Source organism: Porites lutea, chromosome 11 (assembly GCF_958299795.1).
Source record: "Porites lutea chromosome 11, jaPorLute2.1, whole genome shotgun sequence".
Lineage (NCBI taxonomy): Eukaryota > Metazoa > Cnidaria > Anthozoa > Scleractinia > Poritidae > Porites > Porites lutea.
This window is the reverse complement of record NC_133211.1, coordinates 18,657,509-18,680,175: the sequence shown is the minus strand read 5'-3', so window position 1 is coordinate 18,680,175 and position 22,667 is coordinate 18,657,509. Positions and strand designations below refer to the sequence as shown.

Genomic DNA, 22,667 nt, shown 5'->3' with positions numbered 1-22,667 from the left:
AATGGGTTACAAATGTTAAGATGACTATTGAGCTGCTGAACAAGCAACTCCTTTGGGGTTTAAAATAATTATTTTCAGTCGCTTAGCTTCATTGTTCATTCTACTGCGAAGATCATGTTCACTTTCCGAAAATTTACTATTATTCTGGAACAAGTAGGCCACTAAAACGGGCTTTAAGTTGTAACATTTCTAACACTTAAATAAAACCGTCTTACCTGTTTTGGTGGGCAGCCAGATGGCGATCGATTGCATTGATATTTACAAAGGTCTTTATTCCACCTGAGGGAGAAAAAAGCACACGTCCATGAAAATAAAAGGAGGAAAAAAGTAGGAAACGATAAAAAAGGGGAGCCCCGTTTCTAATACCAACTAGATCCACTTATGATCACTTCTCTGTAGCGAGTTGCCTCTAATCCTTCCATCTGGATTGGGACTGAAACTCTTGGAGCACTCGGCAACTCGAACAGGAGTGGCTAGAACGGCAACTTGAGATGAGTAGGTCAATTTCGAGCTGCCTCAACTGCGTTGTCTTACATACATACATACATACATACATACATACATACATACATACATACATACATACATACATACATACATACATACATACATACATACATACATACATACATACATACATACATACATACATACATACATACATATCCTTTATTTAAAAACGATATGGTTTAAAGCTCAAAGCTTGTGGGGTCGTGTAAAAATGATTACAATTGGATAAAACTGTATAAAAATAAGAATAACATCACTTACAAAATACAACTACAATTAAAACTCTAAAAAATATTCAATAAGATTCTAACCAAAAAGTAAAGAAAGAAATAAATAAAAATAAATTTTAAAAAAATACAAGGTTAAAATGAATTTACATTGGTTACCTCTAAGTAAATTGACTACAGCATTTAAAACAAAAAATAGTTAAAAGCATTTAAAATCTTGGTAGTGCCTGGGCGGCGACTGGACCGACTGTGCGCTAAAATCAAGTTCCTTAAAATAAGAGTCCTTCTTCACTTTGCGATAAAAAACAATAAACTGGTCTGTAAAATGACTCGAGACAGCGTTCCAAAGAATAGCGCCTCTATAGCTAATAGAGTTTTTTAAGAAACTGCGAGTTAAAAGGCGGGACGATTATGTTATTACTCCTTCTGAAGTTGTATGCAGTGCATGGTTTATTTGTCAAGTATGAAAGAGCCGTAGGTGCTTCACCTATAAACACGCTATGGAGTTGTTTAATTAATCGAAGTCCTGTCGAAGTTTATAATAGAGGGTTAAAGTATTCCAGTTCGAATGTCGATAAACTTCCTCGGTAGGCATATCTCGGGGCAAGTTGTATATAATTCTGGCTGCCCAACGGTGAAGTACTTCCAGAGAATGTAGAAGATCTGCATTAGGGCAGCCGCCCCAAACGATTAGTCCATATAGAACTGAAGGTAATATTATCTTGAAGTACAAGTCCAATAGGGAGTTTCTGCTCAAGAGCGAACTCCTTTTCAGGAGGTTCACGGTTTGTTTACGAAATTCTTTTTTACATCTGTAAGGTGACGTGACCAGGAAAGCCTCTCATCGATAGTAACGCCCAAAAGACGAGAGTGTTTCACCCACTCGATCCGATCCTCTCTAATAGTCACAGAATTTAGCGGCCCGATGTGCGGTTTTCTCAATGTCTTAAGCTCATTTTCACACGACAGGTTTTGCAGTTGGCCTCGTTTTAAAACTAAGCAAGAGTTTTTGAAACTCGGAAATAGCTTATTTCTGGGCAAAAATGTGACCGAGCGAGAGAAAACGCTATCTTGTAAAATACTAAAACCAAAAATCCCCACAGGTGTTAGAGATAGCTTAAAATGGACACGTAGTGAAGTGGTAGAAAACGCATGAGTGACGAGTGGGAAAGTAAAATTTAAATGCCGTAAAGCATTTGAAATGGGGCTAATAGACACGGGGGGCATATTTGAGAGAGGGGGCTTATTTAGTTTAGCTAAGGCAATGGCATCAGTTCTCCATAAAGAACTAGAATGCAAAGTGGAAACGCTCAAGTACAAAAGGTTGAAGTTCATGCAGCCAAACAATAAAACAAATCCGAACTTCCAGGTGGTGAATAATCCATCCTGGATCAGTCCACACGAGGTTTTACAGTCTACAGTGAATAAAGTCTATCATTTTTTTTTGAAGAATAATAAGAATGAAGAGAGGGGGGATTAAAAGAGAGGGGGAGATTCTGAAAAGGGGGGGGGGGGGGTTATTAGAGAGAGGGGCTTATTTGAGAGGGGGGCTTAATAGAGGATTTACGGTATATGAACCCAAAGTAGCCGATCCAAAAGTAACTTCCTAGTGTACTTCCGTTTGTAACATACAGTCGGTCACCCTCGCGAAATAGTTAGATGACCGCCGCTATAAAAGAGGTATTCTAACAGAAGGCAACCAATTGGTTATTTACGAGCGTAGTCGCGGATTTGAGCTCGGAACGACCGCGAACAAATGCAGCAAGTGGCGAAAGCGAGCCTCGGGAAGGCCGGATTGCGAATCCAACGAGCAGGCCACTCGGCCACGCTACCTCCTTTGTTAACAATATGTATGTTTTATAAGACGTTTAACAAGTGAAATTGCCTTGTTTATCTTGTCAAAACATCGCACTATTATCCAACTAAAATTGGCCAATTGGGAAGCCTAGCTAAGGGGTGACCGCGCTTACTTGATGGAGGTGACCGCTAAATACATGTCAAATAAACGGTGAACTTGGATTTGATAAGCGGCCGCTTAATACACAGGTAAATAGAGGTTTTACTGTATATATGAGTTCTCACCTAGAGCCGTTCTTTGGTTCCATGATGTCACGTGGTGGTGCTTCGTCAAACTTACAGTCACATTTACAGGTGTCTTCATTCCACTTCTCCACGTAAGGGTCGCATTTATCTGGGCCACCTGTCGTACACTCTGCACCACACCTTGTGTGGTTATCCACATAATGAACATCATATTTGTTTGTCTCAAATGAAAACACTTTTATGTTGATATGCTGTATACCAAGAGCAACGCACCTCTTGGTTTTCGGATTGACCTCCTCCCACGAACCCTCACAACGGTGGAGTCGGACATAAAAAGGTCGGAATCTATGCTGGGAATCAACTTCTACTGTTGCAAGTACTGGTTCGTTGCATTTGACAGGCGGCAGCTCTATCGGCTCAGCAACTGAGAGAAAAAAACAGAATAACTGAAAATAAGTAACTGCGGTAACAAAAGTGTCAAAGTGCTACTTTCCCAGCGCCTTTTCTGATCGGTGCTTAATTGGGTCCGAATGGGTATTACCTTCTTGACTGGAGCTGAACGCAGGTAGACTACGTGTAGTCTAGACCGTAGGTACAGTTCTTTAACAGTATTTTATAATTGAGGACAAAAGAAAAAGTACAAGGAAAGAAACAGTCACGCCTTTAAAAACGCAACGAAAGAGTATTATTAATTGACGATTTTTTACTTCTCCTACTGGATCCTACTTATACTGGCGACGCAACCGCCATTCTCATATTGTCATCCAAGCCATGCGAAGGCCTAGCCGTTTGCAGGGCACGGGCAGTAGTTTCATTTCCCAGTTACTTCAAGACTTTGACCATGGGTATTGGTTTGGCCACGAGGATCGAAAACTCTCGAAAACTCTCAACTTTGTGTCGCAGGGAGGCTGGGGAGAGGGGAAAAGGCGCGCGGGGCACGATGGGAAGGGGAAAGAGAGGATTGCTACTTTCACTGGTACACCGTAAACTTCCGAAAATAAGCCCCGGGACTTATATTTTTCAAAGGCCCTTTATGAGGGGCTTATTTTTGGAGGGGCTTATATTCGGAGGGAAATTTTCGTTTCAAAATCGATTGGGCTAGCCTTATAGTTGGAGGTAAATTTACCGTTTTTGCTTTGTTTTACTTTGTACATATATTTGAGGGCAATTTCAAAGTACAAGCCCCTGGGGGGCTTATATTTGGTGGAGAGATTCTGCGTTGCCGTTTTGGGGGGCTTGTATTTGGAGGGGCTTGTACATGGAGGGGCTTATTTTCGGAATTTTACGGTATTCCGCGGTGATCGTACTGCGGTTCAATGCATGAAGACTGAAACTAATTGTCCGTTAAAAGGTTCTTTATGAAATGTAAATCACGAAATACATTAGCTTTGAAAAGAAGCCGTCACGTTCTCTTAGAGGTTGCGGGTTTTGGAAGAAGAAATGCTGGACTATTTTAGTTTTGACATTCGAGTCAACGAATAACGCCCATGGGCCCACAGTAAACGAATATTTCCTCCTTCGCTCCTCAACTGAAATGTAATCCGATCCCATGGCAAGCGCCCATCAAATTCTTCGCATTCACAACTGAGGTTAATCTTCCATGGCTCGTCACGCAATAATTCTTCCTTCGTTGAAACGAAGCAGGCTTACCATAGTGTACAGGGAACCAGCTAAAAACTGTGCGATTAAAATCTAAAAGAAAAACGATCTGCTCTCACCTAAGATTTTTGGACTTAATCGCTTCTTAAACGTTTGCGAGAACTCGATTTGATACTCATCTTCGGCTGAAACATCGACTGCCAGGGTCTGATTTAAGTTATAATTCTCGTCAATTTAAAACTATATCATTTTCACAAAAGACGATTTGGGGAATTGAATATTTTGGGGGCTGCGGGAAATTTTGCGAAACGCGGAGAAATCGCGAAGTGCGACACCGATCTTCCCATCATCCCGTGACTCCACTAACAGATACCGGAAATAACGTAGTAATGTAACATTTAGTTCCGGTACCGACCTTTGCTTTTGGTTTCGGTATTAAAGGCAGCTCATTTACGTTTTCGATTATCCCCCACAAATCCTTAGAGTCATTCAAACCCGTTGAAAAAACAACAACAAACTGTTGTAAAAATTAACTGGAAAACACATCATGATAATACGATAATAGATTACTGAAGTAGTTCTGATACCGTGTGTTTTCGTTTTGGTCATCATTTACAAAGTTAGAAAACGTAACTCGACTACGGGTCGTTATAATACAAAAATAACGTTGGATTTGACGAACTTGACATTAAGGGCTTTTTACTTTTTATATCGTGTGTGGCTGTATCTTCATAAGGCGGGGGAAAGAAAATGGGGTTTTACCTCAAAATGAACGCATTTTTGATTTTACCCTACTTAATCATAACTATGCTTGGGAAAGAAATGTTTATCGACGGGCCGGACCGGATGTGTCCAGGGGACACCCCCTTACACGGGCTTATACTGGAACGACAGTCTTTTCACATGGTCAGGAGCCTATCAAATGGAGCCTCCATCTCCCATACAAGCCCTTGGAGTCAACCCTTTCCCGAGTAGATTTATAATTAGAACGGTTCCCAGGGGAGACTTCGCGCGCCGACGGTGGGAAGAGCCAATCACAACGACTAAATGACACTGCTATTGTACTTCATGAAACAGCTGGAAATCCGGTGCTGACAGGCCAAACAAAATCGTAAGCTAGTGAAACGTGACTTGCGTTTTCATCCCTCAGAGATTTTCTTTCTTTTCTTTCTAGCGGGTAGATTATACTGTGGAGAGTTTTGAACTCTGACTATGTTAATCTTAATTTTGGTTGCTTGTCTCACATTTATAAGAGGCCATGAAGCTGGTCTGTTACATGCGTAATGATTAACTACTACCTGCAGTCTGTAGTTCTGACAGGATTCGTTTTCTTTAGCCAATTTTTTTGAGCGTTAAGGTTCTTATTTCGGCTAAATGACTCAGTATTAATCAAATTTCTAGTTTTTCAAGTTTTTCTCCGAAATGCGTTTGTCTGAATAAATACTGTGGTTGTTTTGTCCGTCAGTTAGTGTGATGATTCCCTGCTATGTTTTGTAACGCCGAGCCCAGCCATTGTTTTCTCGCAAAAAAGTGATCTACAGATGCGAATTCGAAGGAAAGAATTGGCCTAAACTTCTACATTAATTGCTGAGAATTCTCCTGTTAGTCAGTCATAATTCTTTGGGCGCAGACACAATCCATTTTGTTTTTCTTGAGATAAGAGGGTCTTTGGACTGGAGCGCGATGTCACAAATTCCACCGTTAGCAAATTACTTTTGATTTAGCTTCACGGTCGGGCAACTGTTGTCTTCTGTTCAACTTTCCAAGTGCTAGTTTTATCAGGCAACTCTCATGGTGATACAAGTCAGTTGTAAAGGAAGACTGCAATTTTTCTGAAGCATTCCTCCTTGGTTGCTACTTAGGTCATCGCTTTTGCACGCGGTGCTTAACTGGCGAAATCCACTCCACGGCGATAACAAAAATCAAATGATCCTGGCACTTTTTCGGCGCTGATCATCGAAGAGTTTCAAATCGTCCACAGAACGCTTACTCGTCGACTCTTTTCAAGGTGCATGCTTAAATGTGGGATGTACGACGGCAAAAAAAAAAAAAACAAACAAACACTCGCAAAGAACCTTTCCGTGATACTCAGTTCGCTGCCTTTGTCCCATCGCTTAATGCTCAGTCTCAGTCGGGTAATTCATTCACTTTTATTTCATCCCAGATCCCAGCGGCTGTAAAACTGTAAAAATGGACGTATAGTAAAAAAGGAAAACGGTCGAAAGACGGGCTTCTGAGTTCGACTTCATCCAACTTCATTTTTTTCACGGTGACATACGAGACTCACGGAAATATGACACTTTTCGCGGGAAACAAGCCGTTCTATTTATAAATCTACTCGGGAAAGGGTTGACTCAAGAAATTAATGGAGATGGAGGCTCCATTTGATGGGCTCCTGACATGGTATAATTTCTGGGCTTTATTTACCTTTTAAACCTTTAAACTTGAACTACAGACGGGGTCTTTATTTTTCCCTAGAAATTAAGACTAAGCTGAAGTAAACCACTCTTCCTTCAACTTCCCAAGGCCGAGAAGTTAAACACTTTCATATTTTACAGAAAATAAAAAGAGAAATGTGCACATGGCGAGTACCGGGCACCGGAAAAATACACCGGAAGTAATAAGGTATTTATGTTCGAGCGCTCGAGCAGTGAACTTTTGGGCGTAGGTGACTGGTTCGCTTTCGTTTTCGAATATTTTAAAGGATTGTTAAATTTTTAAGGGCATTCAGAGCCGAAAAATTTCCTTAAATTCTTCTTAGATTTCCCTTAAAGGGAGACACTTGATTATATTGGCATAATTAAGCGCTTCGATTCTTTGTCTTCTTAAAATATTTTTCAATGTGCACGGGTAAAATCCACGTGGACAGAGAGGCCGGGGTTTCCCGTCTCTTTCGAACAAGAACGCTGTAATTATGGCTTCTGTATTGTACAGAAGGTGTCTACATTTTTTTATCCTTTTCTACACTAATAGAACCAACAAAAAACAAAATTTTGTGGCAAAACCTGCACCATACAACGAAAGACTGTGGAGCGGAAGTGTGTAGAAGCTGGTGTAAAATATTGGGTCGGTTTTCATTCATTCAAGTCAAAGACGCATGGTAATTGACCGACTAAATTCTTTGTACATCACCTTATAATCAGTGTACATTTGAATCGGTCTCAGATGTTCCCCTAGGCATCATGCGCTTAATTTTGAGTAAATCAGCTCTTCCCTCAACTCTAATCTGCCGTACTCACGTAGCCGAATGATTCTGTGAATGAGTAAATAACAAGTGCTTTTAATACTCACCGTAACCTGGCAATGCGGAGAAAACGTAACAAATGAAGCAGATTATGGCAGAATCCTTCATCTTAAACAAGGTCAACAGCAGGCAGGACCTCTCTCTTTGCCCAGAAGGCGGTTGTAGTGGCTTTTTATACTCGGGAAGCAAGTCCTATCGATCGTCGCTGACTGGAAGCATGTAAAAAATGCTCAAAGCTACCGCTGTCGTGAATATATAACAGTCATTAACTCGGGAATTATCCCTAAAGAGGGTTGGTCAGTCATGCGACCACAGCGTACGACAGGGGAAACAGACAGGGGGAAACAGACAGGGGCCGTGGGAAATTACAAGTAGTATTAAATTAAGTGTCATTTCTTACGACATGCAGCGAATTTATAATACTCTAACAGTGAAACCTGTATTAAGCGGACACCCTCGGGGAAGGCTGTAGTGTCCGCTTAATACAGGGTGTCCGCCTAATACAGGTTTCGATATATAACGTCGTATGAGGTGTCAAATGCCATTCAAATGAACAATGGAAGCGTTTATAATACTCCCAGAGACTATGACGATAGACATTTGCATTAATTTCTTTATCAAAGTGAACCAATTGATCATAGTACCATAAACGTGGATTGCAACTCAAATTTGAAGAAATCAGATGAGTGAAACAAGCTCTATACAAACAAAACGAATAGAAAACAATCCTGTACTGTGAAACTAATCAAATAAGTTCATCAAGTCACGTTTTTTAATGTAAAAATCGAAAAATTTGTGGGTGGCCATTCGAGGCAATCTTTCGCATTTCCGTGTCTGGCGTGTTGGGTGGTGGAATTTAATTACAAGTGTCCGTTTAATACAGGTTGGCAACAATAGAAATGACCATTTCAGGTACTTTTTAGGTGTTCGCGTCCGCTTAATAGAGGTGTCCGCTTAATAAAGGTTTCATTTAAAGTAAATAAGGGAAATAAATTTGGGGACTTCGGCTACTGTCCGCTTAATAGAGAGTGTCCGCTTAATACGGTGTCCGCTTAATACAGGTTTCACTGTAAGTGTGACGTAAAGGACCCCTAAACATTGAACAGTTTGGTAGTCTGTTACACAGCCCTTTTTTAGAGTCGTCACACAACGCGTGACGACACTAAAAGCGGCTGTGTAGAAGAGTTACAATTTGGGTGCAACCTCGACACCTCAGCATTTCATCCAAGCAAGCAATAAAATTCTTCAAAAAGTTCTCGGTACATTTTAAATGATATTAATGGAATGAAATTGTTTAAAATCAGATCCTTATCCTGATCCTCCTTGCTCAACAGTGTTAATACAGAATTACAAACTTTTTGTTTGGTTTACATACCGAGATAGCGAGTGGAGGAATTGGATACTGATACCGATATCGGTCACTTTCAGTGCTCTACTCCAGTTTATAACGCTTTCATATATCAAGACCTAAAGGTGAATTAACCACATCCTCAATTGATAATTTCCTTATGACTTTACAAAAGCAGGCGCATTTAATTTGTCGAGTCGACTTCTCCTTCATGATCCAACAGTAAAATATTTACTCCACGCTACGTATGTTTTATGATAAACAGTCAATTGTTTTATATATCGAAGGCGTATTTCTCAGTTCATGATTCCGTTTATTCCTTGGTGTCAGTGCTAAGTTGATGGCTCTGTTAGGCTGTCGTCTGTGTCAAGAGTGTGAAGGCAAAAAAAACTGTCATAAATTTTCACTGGACGTAAGCTGTTATCTATAACATTTTTATGAGCTTCTGTAGGTATTTAATGTCAGAAGTTAAAAGGACAGCCTTTGTGTGCAAGACTGAAGAGAGCGCACGGAGACGCGTTCTACCCAGGTCTCCTCGACTATCAACACTTTAACTCGTCTCGCTTGTTCCTCGCCCGCTAGCCAGCTGGCCAATCCTTCGGGTCAAGTTTGTGTAGCAGTGACTCGTGGCTCCCACCGCTAAAAAAGAAACCACCTCCTTTGCAACATTTCAAATACGGGAAAATTTCACTCGATACATGGGAATATGGCGGCACAGGTACAATCATAATAATCACCTCAGCCCCCCTTCTTAATTTAGATATCGCTCTTGAAGGTGAGAAAGTGAAACGAATATATGATTTCTGTCCCTTTACATTTGCGTCATACTCGTGATACATATTAATAGTGCCACACAACGTACGTATTGTTCGCCTTATAGCACACATCTTATCAACAGTCTCAGTCTCAGAGATCGAAAGCTAGAAATATCACATGACAGTTACGATACCTGTGTCGCTGCTTACACCAGCTTACGTCACACGCGTTAAATACTGATTCTCTGCCGCTTGACTAATCATGGCGTCTATAGTTTACCTAGGCCAAACAATCCATACAATCACCTTAAGGTTTATTGACTTTTGCTTGATGTGGAAAACCAGATATTTCGGATTCTCCCAGTGATCGTATGCAAAATTCTGGATCTATTGAAATTTTTGTTCTGGGAGGATCCGGGGGGGGGACTCTTTATACAATGGCCTATTCTGGGAGGCACCCCCCGCACGGAAAGGGATACCTTTTCCAGGCTTCAGATGAAAGGGTAGGGGTTGAAGTATATGAAAGGGGAGGAAAGGGTAGGAAAATGATGGAGGTTTGTGAAAGGACCTAACAGGGTCAACAGGCGCATTTTATGGCTGTGAAAAATACCCGGGGGGGGGGGGGTACTGCCATATATGGGCTATATAGGTATGTGCCGCTGTGAAGGGTATGGTTTTCAAGCAGTTTACTCTAGGATAGGGGGATTTGGGGAGTTTTCTCTAGTATAGGGTATCATTTTTCAGGAAACTGATCAGTTGGTTGAAGATTTTATCTAGATTAGGTACACAGCTACTCTAGGATAGGGGGATTTGGGGAGTTTACTCTAGTATAGGGTAGCAAAATTCAGCTGAACTAGCTCTGGTAAAGGTTAAGGGTTCCAGGCTTCCAGCGGCACATCCCCACCCAGAAATTCCTAAAGTGCCCCCCCCGGGGAAAAATACTAGAAAGCTTCCCAGTTTAGTGATTTAATCATATTTAAAAGACAGAGCATTTACAGCAGTTAAAAAGGATGCATCCGTCTGAACCACGTATGTGAAAGGGGTATCATTTGTCAAAAAAAGGTATACGAAAGAGGTCCCTTTAGATCAAAAAGGGTATTTAAAAGGTAAGTGGTGAGAACTCGGGGCAAAGCCTCCCGGTACAAAATTTAGTTGTATACCAGTACCCCTGCCCCCCCCCGCCCCCATCCGCCCCAAGAGGAGTTTTTTTCTCTTTTTGGCAAAATCTGTCTTTGGATCTCTATCTTCGTTTCGATTGGAGAATCCGTATTTTGACAAAGAAAGTCTAGATCTAGCGTTCTGGAATGACAAACGAAGACGGTATATGACCTAGGAAGCATATAGAAGAATATTGCTCGCACTTTTGGAGGCGCGAGCTTGCCACGTCCACGTCCCGCCGTATAGTGATGCCAAAACTCGACAAAACACCCTTTATTCTGGTTTATTAAATTTTTAATATTAAGTTTATTTATCTATTATTTTACATCTTTGAACGATTTTTTTCAAGAAGGCTTGGAGCCACCTCAGTCGGATTCAATTTTCTAATAAATAGATGGCTTTGAAACCTTTAGATCGAGGGAAAGGAATAAAAGAGAGGAGTGGTATGACTGTAGAATTAAGACTTTTATGTCCTGCGCCTACAGAAGAGAGATATGCAGTAAGCAATATTTATCCGACCACTTGACCGGCGCCAGCCGCAAAATTATTTTAAGCAAAGGATATTCTTAGTGCATATTTCCTTATACACTGCCCATATCTATATGGGTAGAAATATTAGCTTTCCTGCCTGACCACCCTTGGTGACAAAAATCTATAGCTCGTAGGGAGACGACGAGTATTCCGATCGTTTTCATAAGGGAGGCCTCCTCCGGGTTCTTTTGCTTCAATTGAAGAGTAAAACAGTTACTACAAACTTTATTTAGTTACAGTGGAAATGTTTACTTTCGTTCTTAAAAATTAGACTAAATATGTACATCAAGTGTTATTCAACAAATAACTGCATAATTTACAATTTTGAATTCAACTAACTAATTAATTGAAGCCTACAGAGAACCTGGACAAAGATGAAATTATAACTACTGCACAATCGCACATAACTGTAGTACACTTCATATTTCAGTATTCTTCATTGTATATGAAGCTATGTGAGAAGCCCGTTTAATGATTGCTTTACATATCAGATATTTTGCTATCCGGCTAATGTGTGAGTTACCTGTATTAGGTATACAGTTTAACCTGAAATGCAAAATATGTTTGTTCTGCTCCTGGGAAGTTTCCAGTGACTCTGCATTTAGCTCTCTTAGTTTCGCCTGATCATCTACCGACCATACTTTTAGACTACTGTAGTGCCAAGTAAAAACAATTTCTTTTCCCAGAAAAGATAACGACGAATTAGCCTAATGAACTTTATTAAAGATAAAATCAAATTAGACACCCCTATTTAGAACTGAATTCCACCCCCATTGCTACCAATTAAAACCAGCTCATTAGCAAATATCTACTGGCACACGAGCAATTTGCTTCCAGAAAAAATTGATCAAGTTTCTGTTTTGTTCTTGCTTTCTGTCTTTTATAAATAAGGTAGACTATATCTTAAATGCTGTAAACGTGTGGGTGTAAACACGGAGTCAAGAGCATTATGACCTCTAGACATCATTTCCTCTCCTGAATTGACGTAACAGACAGCTCTCGGAAGAGCAGTTTTTGCCGCGTTGACGTCAAAGCAATAAAAAATGTTGAGGCTTTCCTATCATCGGTTTAATAAAGTGCTCTTTTGCTTCTTATTCTTAAAAATGTTCGAAGTAGCCACTTGCAACCAGGTGCTTTCTGTTACCATTCCGTAGTAGATTATAAATAAGACTATTAACAAATTTACAAAATATATTGTATTATGAATACTTTTATCAGTAAGACCAAAGCGTTGAGGATGCCTCGGGCTGATCACTAATTTCCACATTCCATCATCGAAAAACTTGATATGTTCACACTTAATCTCGTACCCAGATCTCCCACGGTCACTTTTCAATGTAAAACAGAGTGAGATCTGGGTACGAGATTAGTTCACACTATACCGGAAAGCTCTTGCGCCGGCACGAAAACCATACCGGAAATGGCTTCTGTTCACACATGGCAGAGAACGTAGTCTGCTACACAGCCGTTTTAGTGTACACTAAAACGGCTGTGTAGCAGACTACAGAGCCGACGGTGATGACGGCGCGGTTTCTTCAACGAAACGAAGCGAAGCTGTGCCGCGCCGATCTGTAAATTTCGTGTCTGCACGAAAAGCTATCCGTTCCCCTCGTGAATAAATCAGGGGCACCCAACGTCAATTTTTGGAAAATATCTGTTCGGTAGACGATTTGGGATCTAGACTTTTCGGAACATTTGTTATAAAATTTATTGCTTGTCTGTCTCTCCTACGATTTTCGAACATCCAAAAAATGGTATAATTGCCCATTTTTAACGGATTTTCAACCTTTGAAAGGTCACCTAGAATTTTCGGGAGCCTTTTTATGCTAAAATTTTCGAAAAGGTAAGTTTTGATCCCTATAATTTTCGGATCACAAGACTCTCAGCTAGGAAATCCGAACAGATGAAAAATTTTTAGCGGATAAAAATATGCCTATATCTACCGTTTAAATACTAAAATACGTTAAACAATGCTGTGTTTAAGTGGTTTTGAACTATATTCTCGTTGGGTGCCCCTGAATAAATAATAAGTCGATCCCAATACAAGTTAGCGAGCCATCCATGAAGACTGTTACCCCTATATGACACGATTGTTTGACACAGTGCCAGCCATAAAGTCGTTAGGCCACAATAAATGTTCCACACAGTGTGGTCAACTTTTATGGGCGCTATAAATCTGTCGTTCTTTCCTTCGGTGACAGTGGTACAGTGACGCTAAGGTTATCTGGATCCAGCTTCCTGTCCTCTAAGGACTCTGTAGATTCCGATTCCACCGCCACCTCTAAATCTGCAAGATTCAGCACAAATTTCATTCATTAGAGCATGTACCCATACGTTTATATACCCATGTGTGAATAATGCATTCATTCACACATTATGGTTTCATTCAGTCACTCACTTCTTCCATCTATCCATCCATTCGTTCATTTATCCATCCATTCATCCAATGTAATAATGCTTTAAACCATGCATGCAAACATGTACGTGATTATTCATTCATTTTTTCATTCATTCATTCCTTCCTTCCTTCCTTCCTTCCTTCCTTCCTTCCTTCCTTCCTTCCTTCCTTCCTTCCTTCCTTCCTTCCTTCCTTCCTTCCTTCCTTCCTTCATTCATTCATCCATCCATCCATTCTTTCATCCGTCCATTCATCCATCCATCCATTCATCCATCCATTCATCCATCCATTCATTCATCCATCCATTCATTCATCCATCCATCCATTCATCCATCCATTCATTCATCCGTCCATTCATTCATTCATTCATTCATTCATTCATTCATTCATTCATTCATTCATCCGTCCATTCATTCATTCATCCACCATCCATCCACTCGTTCGTTCGTTTGTTCGTTCGTTCATTCATCAATTGATTGATTCATCCTTCCTTTCTTCCTTCTATTCACGTGTTACAACAGATCACCGGCTGCTTCTTATAGGTCAATTGCCAAAGAAATCTTAGTACTGTTGTTACGGTAAATTAAGTAAAAATCGCTAAACATTTTAAAGAAGGGAAATACGTCTCAAAGGAGGCATGAGCGATTGCAAAAGATACTTACATGGTGTAGATACATCCTCGTCAGCAGTCTCGCTCGACTCTGATCTATCAAGAGGAGAATGGGCGGAGTTGCTTCGGATTCCTTTTTGTACCCAGTGCACCAGAGCGCAAACAAGAATTATAATCACTGCTGCTTGACCAATCAAAAGTGTAATGTACATGCGCTTCTTAGATTCAACTGTAGGGATAGGCACACAAAAGTTAGTTAATTTCTAATATGGCTAAGCCCTAAAAAAACGTCTATTTAATCTGTCGTATTAAGTCTTTTGGCGATCATCTGCGACTCCAGAAAACTTCATGCATTTGTGGCAAAGTGATGCCTTGTTCGCAAGGTTTTAACTTATAACGTGGTCGCCACGATAATACGAGAAAAATGTGCTTCTCGAGGATATATTTCAACATTTATAGGATGTCATCTAGATCATTTACCTCCTTCGCAATTGAAATTGAGCTTAAAAAAAAAGAAATTAGTTAGGGCCTCATATAAGGAAAAGGCACAGGTTCTTCTCTGTATGCGTGCGCTTACCTTCTGGTCCCGTACCGCTGGCCTGCACGTTTACACAATTGCATTGAACATCAATTCCCATGTTCATTTCAAGGCAACTGTTGACTGCACTGTCCTGGCACCTACAGCCACATATTTCATTGCTCCAAACCTGCGTATAAATCAGTAATGAAGCAAAATCAGTGATTCTTCGACAAGAACAACAAGATCATGTTTTTCTAGAGAAGATTCGCTTTTGAAGTTTCACAAGTGTACATAGCCAGGTACCTATGGCAGAGGGCATGACCTACTATACTCTACCCGCTAGAGAAAAATTGAAACCTGAAATTAGAACAACTTTAAACTGGATACGAGCCACTGAAATTGGAAAATGAATTGTGACGGTCAAATGTGACTTCAGCTAAGACCGCATCGGCGGTCGAGTATATTCACTGGTCTAAAAAGGTGAACGTAGATTGAAGAAAGAGAGCAATACCGAAAGTCGTGGGAGTACGCCATGTTGGATGACTCTTATTATATGCGCTACCTCTGTGCTCATCGGTATATAACAAAAGTTAAGGCTATTTATCCCGTAATCGTTATAACTTAGGAAATGACGTCGATTTCCAATGGAAAAAATGTCTTACCATTCTCAGCGGGCAGTGATCGGGTGCTCGATCACATTCGCATCTGCACCAGTGCTTGTTCCACCTGTAAAGAATAAAAACAAATGTACTTGAAGCACTGCTCATATTCAAGCATCAGGCTTACGGCAAACAGCAAACGGCAGAGATGGCAAATTATTAACGCGGCCATTTCTTCAACAACACAACAACAACAACACTTTATTTTCACTAGCTATCATGTTTTCCGTGCACGGACTAAATAGGAAGATCGAAGAGCCTATGCTCGCAGGGTATGCTTGCTGTTTCCGAATTAAAATTCTTAAACGTTTTTTTTTTCAAGTGTTTCACTGCGTGTAAGAGCTACGTTTTGATCATTGTAAGGTACATTAGCTTTTCAGCTACCCCCGGGAAATTTCACGTAAGTATGTTGAGGACCGTTAGCCCATCTCAGTGGCGCAGCGTGTAGCTTGTTTTTTGGATGACCCCAAATGGCTAGAACAAAGCAAGGAGGCGTATGAATTGGTTCTAAAAAGGTCAACTTTCTTGGACTTTCGTTCATCGCATAGATTTCTACTTTTACTATGGCTCCAAAGTCTGTCCAGGCGATCAATAATCGAAGCCTGAGGGGAAGGGACTTTGGAAGCTACCGCTGTGATTTCAACGTACCTGAACCGTTCCTTGCAAGCATGCTCTTTCGGTGGCTCATCCGGGTACATGCATTGGCAAGAGCATGATTCCTCATCCCAGTTTTCCAGGACAAGATTACACATTTCAGGGCTAGGCACACACTCGTCTGTGCAGCTCGTGTGGTTTTTAACCAAAAGATTCGTTCGCTTATAATTTTTTGCTGGTTCATATACTGGAATGTTCAATTCTTGGAAACCACTGGGCACACAGCGACGCACATTAGGACTAAGTGCACCTTTAGAGCCCATGCAGCGGTGAAGCTTGACATAAAATGGATAGTACGCATGATTTGACGGATCCAAGGCAACCACTGTCTCATGAGGTTTACCGCACAAAACTGGGGGAGGTACTGAAGAAAATGTAAAAAAATAAATCATGGTAAGTATTCCATTGATATTCTTGGTTTGCAACCAAGTTACAAAGCAGCCATGAAAAAAGAGTTAATTTCCCAGTGGAGGGAAAAGCTTTTGTTCTTTCATCCTACATGGCCACCGTGAAGTCAACCGCCAACCAGTAATTTTCGCTGCGTTTATAACGTAATCTTTATTCTTATCATCATCGTCATTATCAACATCATCATCATCACCCCCACCACCACCACCACCACCATCAACATCATTATCGTCGTCGTCGTCGTGATTGTCATCGTCATCAACGTTATTACAGCATTTATAGAAAGCCAGAATATCAAGCTTAGGTTACAGCTGTAGGATTCTTTGATAACAGGCCCGCAAGTTATTTATCTTAGCCTTGTTAATTAAATGCTTGCTGATTTGTAACAAATCTCAGCTGACAGAGGAAGAAACCTAATAATGCACCCAATATTCCCTGCACCTTGATTAGCTTATACACACAGAGTTGATTTTCTTATGCATTTTTCACTACTAAGACTACACGTAACTAACCTTTGCTGGCAGCGATATCAATCAAATCCAACAGCTCTAGCAGAATCAGAAAAGTTGAACAAATCAAAGCCTTGTTCGTCATCCTCCCTTTTCCTTTACTTCAGGCGTAACTGAAGTGAGAAAAAAAAAATCCCTTTAAGTATATTGAAACATTCTGTTAAAACGAAAAAGAGGCGAATATGACCTGCAGCATTATTATAAATAAATATGCTCACGATCCTTAGTTATTACTAGCCCTCCTGGATGAAATGTTAGTTCCGCGCTTCAATAATGCGCTCAGCTTAGCGCTACAAAGTACTAAAGATGAGGTGCTAACGTGATTCACTACATCTCCTTTTGCACAAGGCTAGGGAATCTATCGCGACATACCCGTAATTGGTTTAGACTGAACTCAACCATATACGAGTCCCGAACTTGATCAAGTTACTTGGAAAGGGGTTTGTATATCACTGAACCAAAGTATAAGTCTAGAGTTGACGTTCAAACAGATCAGCAAAACATAAAAAAGGATCTGGATCAGTAAAAAGGACAAAGATTTAACAGCAAACTGATCCCTATGGTGAAGAGAGGATTTAAAGCCAAACTAAAACGCAAGATTCTTTTATATTATTAGTGCCCGATATCTCCATATAACTTCGTCGGGGATAAAATAAAATACATGGGTTGGGCTTCCTGTTTTAACAACATCCCGGAAAAAATCACCGCCTAAAACAATATATTCAAGTAGTTTTTTGCGAAATGTTTTCTTTTATAGAGTATCTTTGGTTTCCAATTCTAAAAAGCTCAAGAATTCTGGGCGGTTTTGATATCTTTTGTAAACCATTTCCTGCGTTGAGTAGCGCCTTGTTAGCGATTCCAAAAAGAATAATACTGTACGTGGTTTCAGAGTCCTCAACTTGGAGACTTTAAGGCACATGTTCACAAACTAAGACAGATAAATTTGGTTAAATTTTTGCTTAAGCATTATTTAATGAGCCTTGAACGCGTAATAAAGAATTTCTGACTCATCCAACTTTCAGCCGACTGCAAGTCAAAGCAAAGGTTCACCGTTGTGAAATAGAGCTGCACAAAAAAATCAATTATTCTAACGTCGCTCGCTGTCATCATCATCGCATAGATTAATGAATTGATTTTAAAGTAGATTATTTTTTATCAAGACTGACAAGCATCTTTCTGCCATCTCTTGTTATCCTTGGCAGTACACGGGAATGAAGACGGCTGTATGATCATCTTTGAGGATGAACACTGAGCATGTTTTCAAGTCCGGCTTAGTCCCTACGACAGTCCTACGAATCCCCGCCGTCACGATCTGCTTGTCATATCCAACAATCTCTTGCACAATAGCAAAACTCAGTAAATGGTTCATTGCTGCTGGAAAACGCACTTTTTAAATTTCTAAAGTCTGTACTGAGTGACTTGCCGTAAGTGGGAATCGTTGGTTTGTGGAATAATTGCGGTAGATTTAAAACCTTTTCATAATGTTTGGGAATATGAGCAGGGCATTCATTATCGTGTGCCGTAAAATACATACCGTCTATATATGACCTCTACCGGCACCGTTTCTCAATTCTGAGGCAGTTTCGTCTGAAGAGATAATGTAAGGCGATGTCCTTTCTTATCTGACTCCTCCGATTACACGCTACTACAACTGTACTACACCGCTTGTTAAAGGAAAGTGGCATCGACAAAAAGAGTGATTATGAATGACACTTCTAATCTGTGTCTTTCTTTTGGCGGCGTAAAATCATTCAACTAGTCCGTGAAATTTGCATTTAAAGAAGAGCATCAATACAACATCCGATATGCATCATAAAAGACAAATGACTACGATCACAGCTTATAGTCTATAGTGGAGGTTACGCATGTGTCCGGCGTAGACTTAGTGAGTCTAAACGGTTATTATCGCGTAACATACCAAACTTAGGAGAAAATCTGCCTTACTCACCTTTATAATTCAGCGCTTAGGTAGTTTGAGAATTTCAGTAACAGGTTCTCTTTGAGTTGTAAGCCAGAATGTAAGCTTTGTTGCATGCTAAGCTGCGTTTTAGCTTATTTCATGATTATTGCTTCCGGCCCGCGATGACGTCAATGGAGACTGGATGCAAGCGCGTAAGCGTGACAGGAAGATTTGTAATACACTAGTACCAAGAGAGAATGGCTTGGATTGTATATAAACATCCACGATATACACTAGATATTAGAGATAACATCAATATCACATTTGAGATTAATTTTGAGCTAGTTCCTCAGTGACATATTATGCAGCAGCTTTACTACTCGTATCAGTAGAGTTTCTGCGTTTCTGTATCCTGTGGCTTCAATCAGCAGAGTGAAAGAAACCCTTACGCTCAAACGGATACATATCTCCCATACTTTAAAAGAACTCAGTTGTTATTCTTAGGAGTTACCCCCCCCCCCCCCCCCCGCGGGTTTAGTAACCTTCCGAATCGTATATAAAAGCTTTATACTGCAATGTAAAGTTTAAAGGGTTTGGGAAATATAATTAGTCTCAGCAAAGGATGCATAGGCAGGTAACACCCGAAAAAGTTTGTTAATTCCACGTTTTGTCGTATTTACAATAAAAAAAAGAAAGAGACAGAAAGAGAACGGAAATGCGTTAGTTTTTTATCACTTTAAGACAATTTAAGGCTTCACGGGAGACTAGATGGAACCTTCCTTTTGCCGAGCCGGAAAAAAGGTATAGCTAAATCCAGACAAAAGAAAGCCATAACAGGTAAAAAGTCTGTAAAGGTATAGCGTCTTTTTTTTACATCGGTAGCTTAAAATAACTTTCAACTCGCACTGCTGGCACGGCCTAAGGCCGACGGTGCACTCGGCATTTTACCCCCCCCCCCCCTCCCCTCTTCCCTCCATCCGTACTCCTTTATATGGGTATTGAAATCTACTTAGAGTAAAACGGAATGGAAAGAAGTCGAAACAAGGATTTGAGGTCACACCTGGGAATCAAAGTCGTGTCCTCTCGCACAGAAGGCCCGCCCAGAAACCAACTGTGACAAACTTGATATCCGCCCGGCATTCCACCAGTTTCAGACCCAAAGTACTTCGTGGCCTTCATTAGCGGCTGTCGATGGCAATGAAGTTTTTTATTAGTTTCTATTTTCATATTGTGAACATATTCAGCGTGGTGTCAGGGGCGTGCCGTTGTCGAAACATCTAAGATGGACTGAGGTTTGAATAGACTTGCCACAAGCCTACCTCATAAGTTTCAGAGTGGTGAAACGACAAGGAAGTGAGCTGTTTAGTCTATTTGAACGGCGTCCAAGGCGGACAAAACAAAACAAATTAATGCCACCCATCAGGCTTTAACAATATCCTGGCTTTGTTTCACTTGTCAAAGGTCCCAGAAATTAGTGAGAAGAGATAGTTCCGGAAGACAGTTCCTGCTTTTCTTAGAAAGGCGCCCGGGTCAGCCCTTGAAGAAATTGGCTTCCTGTGTTTGATAATTAGGAAAAGCATTGACGTCATAATCACAGCAAGAAGAGAACCAAATATTTAATGAAAAAATATATAACGATAAATATTTGTTAACTTTTTTTTAACCAAACACCGTGTGGATCCTGAAATGACACCTCATAAAGGTTTCTGTTCTTTTACCTAATAATGTCGTGAGTGTTTTATTCATGTATTTTCTACCGGAATTACGTTTCAGTGATAAAATTTATTTGCTTATATAAATAGATCACGTAGATCATTTTGCTCTTTAAGAACTCTAAAACATTCCATGCTGATTTCATGCCGAGTTTGGTTTCCTTATCTTATGAAATAAGCTAAGAAATTTTAATCACTGAATTGTGATTCCGGTTTTATTAGGCAATGAAAAAGAAATCTTTATGGAGCATATTAGAATAATTTCAATACGGTCTGAACGTAGCCTGCGCCACAGACGAAACTGTGAATAGACACGAATAGATTGGGAAACGAGCGGATGCTTTGGTTGGAAAAGACCCGGGGCATGTACTGAACCTGCGTGGATTCTCGCGCGTGCCATTTTCCCTTCCCTTTCGCGGAACCGCCTGCCACGTTGGTTTACGTAGGCAAGTTTGTGAACGTGCCAGCCTCCCCTGATAAATGTTGGCTTTTTACAGCACAAGGGTCTAATGAAAGAAGCCAGCCCTCTAGAAAAAGTTTCTTTAACAACAGCCTGTCCTTTGTAGACACTTTTGAGATACCGTAACTGCATCCAATTATACTGGGCCTATACAACTTCGTAAGGGGTTATAAACTAGGCAGCTTATATTCGGGGAGGGGGAGGGAAGGGGGAGGGGGTGGCGTTGTAACCGGACAAAAAAAAAAGTGTTTCAAAACAAGCTACATAATAGTGCTGATCAAACTCCTTTTTGAAGTTCATCGCTTTTTTAAGCTTCAAAACGTCGGGGGCGGGGGAGGAGGGCGCTTATTACTGGATGTATTTTTCTGTTTACAGGTAGATGGGCCCATATATAAATGGGAGCGGGGAGGGGGCTTATAATCGGAAATTTACGGTACACCGTAAGTTAGCATAGTCTCCACGCAGCCACTGTTTGACTGGTTGCGTTGCTGTTTCTCCTGGTCGAGCTACAAAAAACCCAGTGACGATCTGACCGAGTGGTCAGCGTTTCGGACTAGTTATCCAACGACCCCGGGTTTAAGACCCCAGTCCGTAACCACTAGCTGGATTTGTTGTTGGTTGTCCTGTGTTCCTCAGCCATGCTGGTAATTAGCTTCCTTATTTCCTACCACGTGGTACCCGACTACTAGCTTGGATTCTTAACCTTGTTATGAATTATTTCTTTCGGCGAGTATTAATTATAATAATAATATAATAAGGAATAATAATAACAATGAATTATTATAATTATTATGATTATAATTATTCTGAACTAAGTTAAACGTACACAAAATTATCTTTTTTGTACAAACGGTTTTTAATTTAAATTTTAACTTTGTTTGTAATACAAAAGGCAAAGAAGCCTCCTTTGAATTATAAAACTCTTTATGTGACATATACAATCTTAAACTTGACATATTTGAGTAACATATGGAAACACGGTTTATATTCTCGGTCACAAAACAAAGACGAAAGGAAACGAATGAAAAACCCTGCGCTGTCCTGACTCCTTGTGGCTTCCTTTCTATGTCGAGTTATGCTCAGCATCTTGAAAGTAAAACGTAACTGTAAACATCTTGGCTACTTACAAAGTTTTCTTTTAAATATATTTGTATTCATTCAGAACTGAGAGGCCGGTGATTTCTTATGCTTTTTTTACATGTAAAGAAAATTGGGAAATGCACCAGGACTCTGATCTGTTTCTACTGTTATTGATCGTAGGGGGTTACTCCTTCTTACAGCTGTATGTATAGCTACAGAGGTATCTGCCGTGTTCAAGAGTACAGTTTTTGAGACCGGAATAGGGCATCAATTTAGAGGTTTGAAAAAGGATATTGGCGAATGGGAAAGGTCTCACACGAGTGTTCAGAAAACGATTAACAT

General features: G+C 40.4%; 2 protein-coding genes across 3 annotated transcripts in view; both read right to left on the bottom strand.

The window, feature by feature from the left end:
• Positions 1-13,294: 13,294 nt before the first annotated feature.
• Positions 13,295-19,245, bottom strand: LOC140951936 (uncharacterized). 2 transcript variants are annotated; one of them, XM_073401315.1, is made up of 7 exons: positions 19,122-19,245; positions 17,177-17,286; positions 16,251-16,620; positions 15,606-15,669; positions 15,001-15,130; positions 14,476-14,652; positions 13,295-13,702 (listed from the first exon to the last, which is right to left on the bottom strand). In XM_073401315.1, the coding sequence occupies exons 2-7, from the start codon at positions 17,256-17,258 to the stop codon at positions 13,584-13,586; spliced, it is 942 nt and encodes a 313-aa protein (XP_073257416.1). In that variant the 5' UTR covers positions 17,259-17,286; positions 19,122-19,245; the 3' UTR covers positions 13,295-13,583. The 2 variants fall into 2 exon arrangements, with proteins under 2 accessions (XP_073257416.1, XP_073257417.1); XM_073401316.1 differs by lacking the exon at positions 19,122-19,245 and adding an exon at positions 18,708-18,912.
• Positions 19,246-22,111: 2,866 nt separating this feature from the next.
• The window catches only part of LOC140952165 (uncharacterized), a 15,107-nt gene continuing 14,551 nt past the window's right edge, over positions 22,112-22,667 (bottom strand). The window contains exon 7 of the mRNA XM_073401588.1: positions 22,112-22,667. This exon is cut by the window's right edge and continues 1,128 nt beyond it. The gene's annotated coding sequence lies outside the window, so the exon portion shown is untranslated.

What these genes read in the sequence shown, in the direction of transcription:
- LOC140951936 (XM_073401315.1), bottom strand. Translation starts at nt 17,258, where the DNA reads ATGACGAACAAGGCTTTGATTTGTTCAACTTTTCTGATTCTGCTAGAG. An exon ending in TGATATCGCTGCCAGCAAAG is followed by an intron (nt 16,621 to 17,176) that starts GTTAGTTACGTG and finishes CATTTTCTTCAG; the next exon opens with TACCTCCCCCAGTTTTGTGC. An exon ending in GCTTGCAAGGAACGGTTCAG is followed by an intron (nt 15,670 to 16,250) that starts GTACGTTGAAAT and finishes TATTCTTTACAG; the next exon opens with GTGGAACAAGCACTGGTGCA.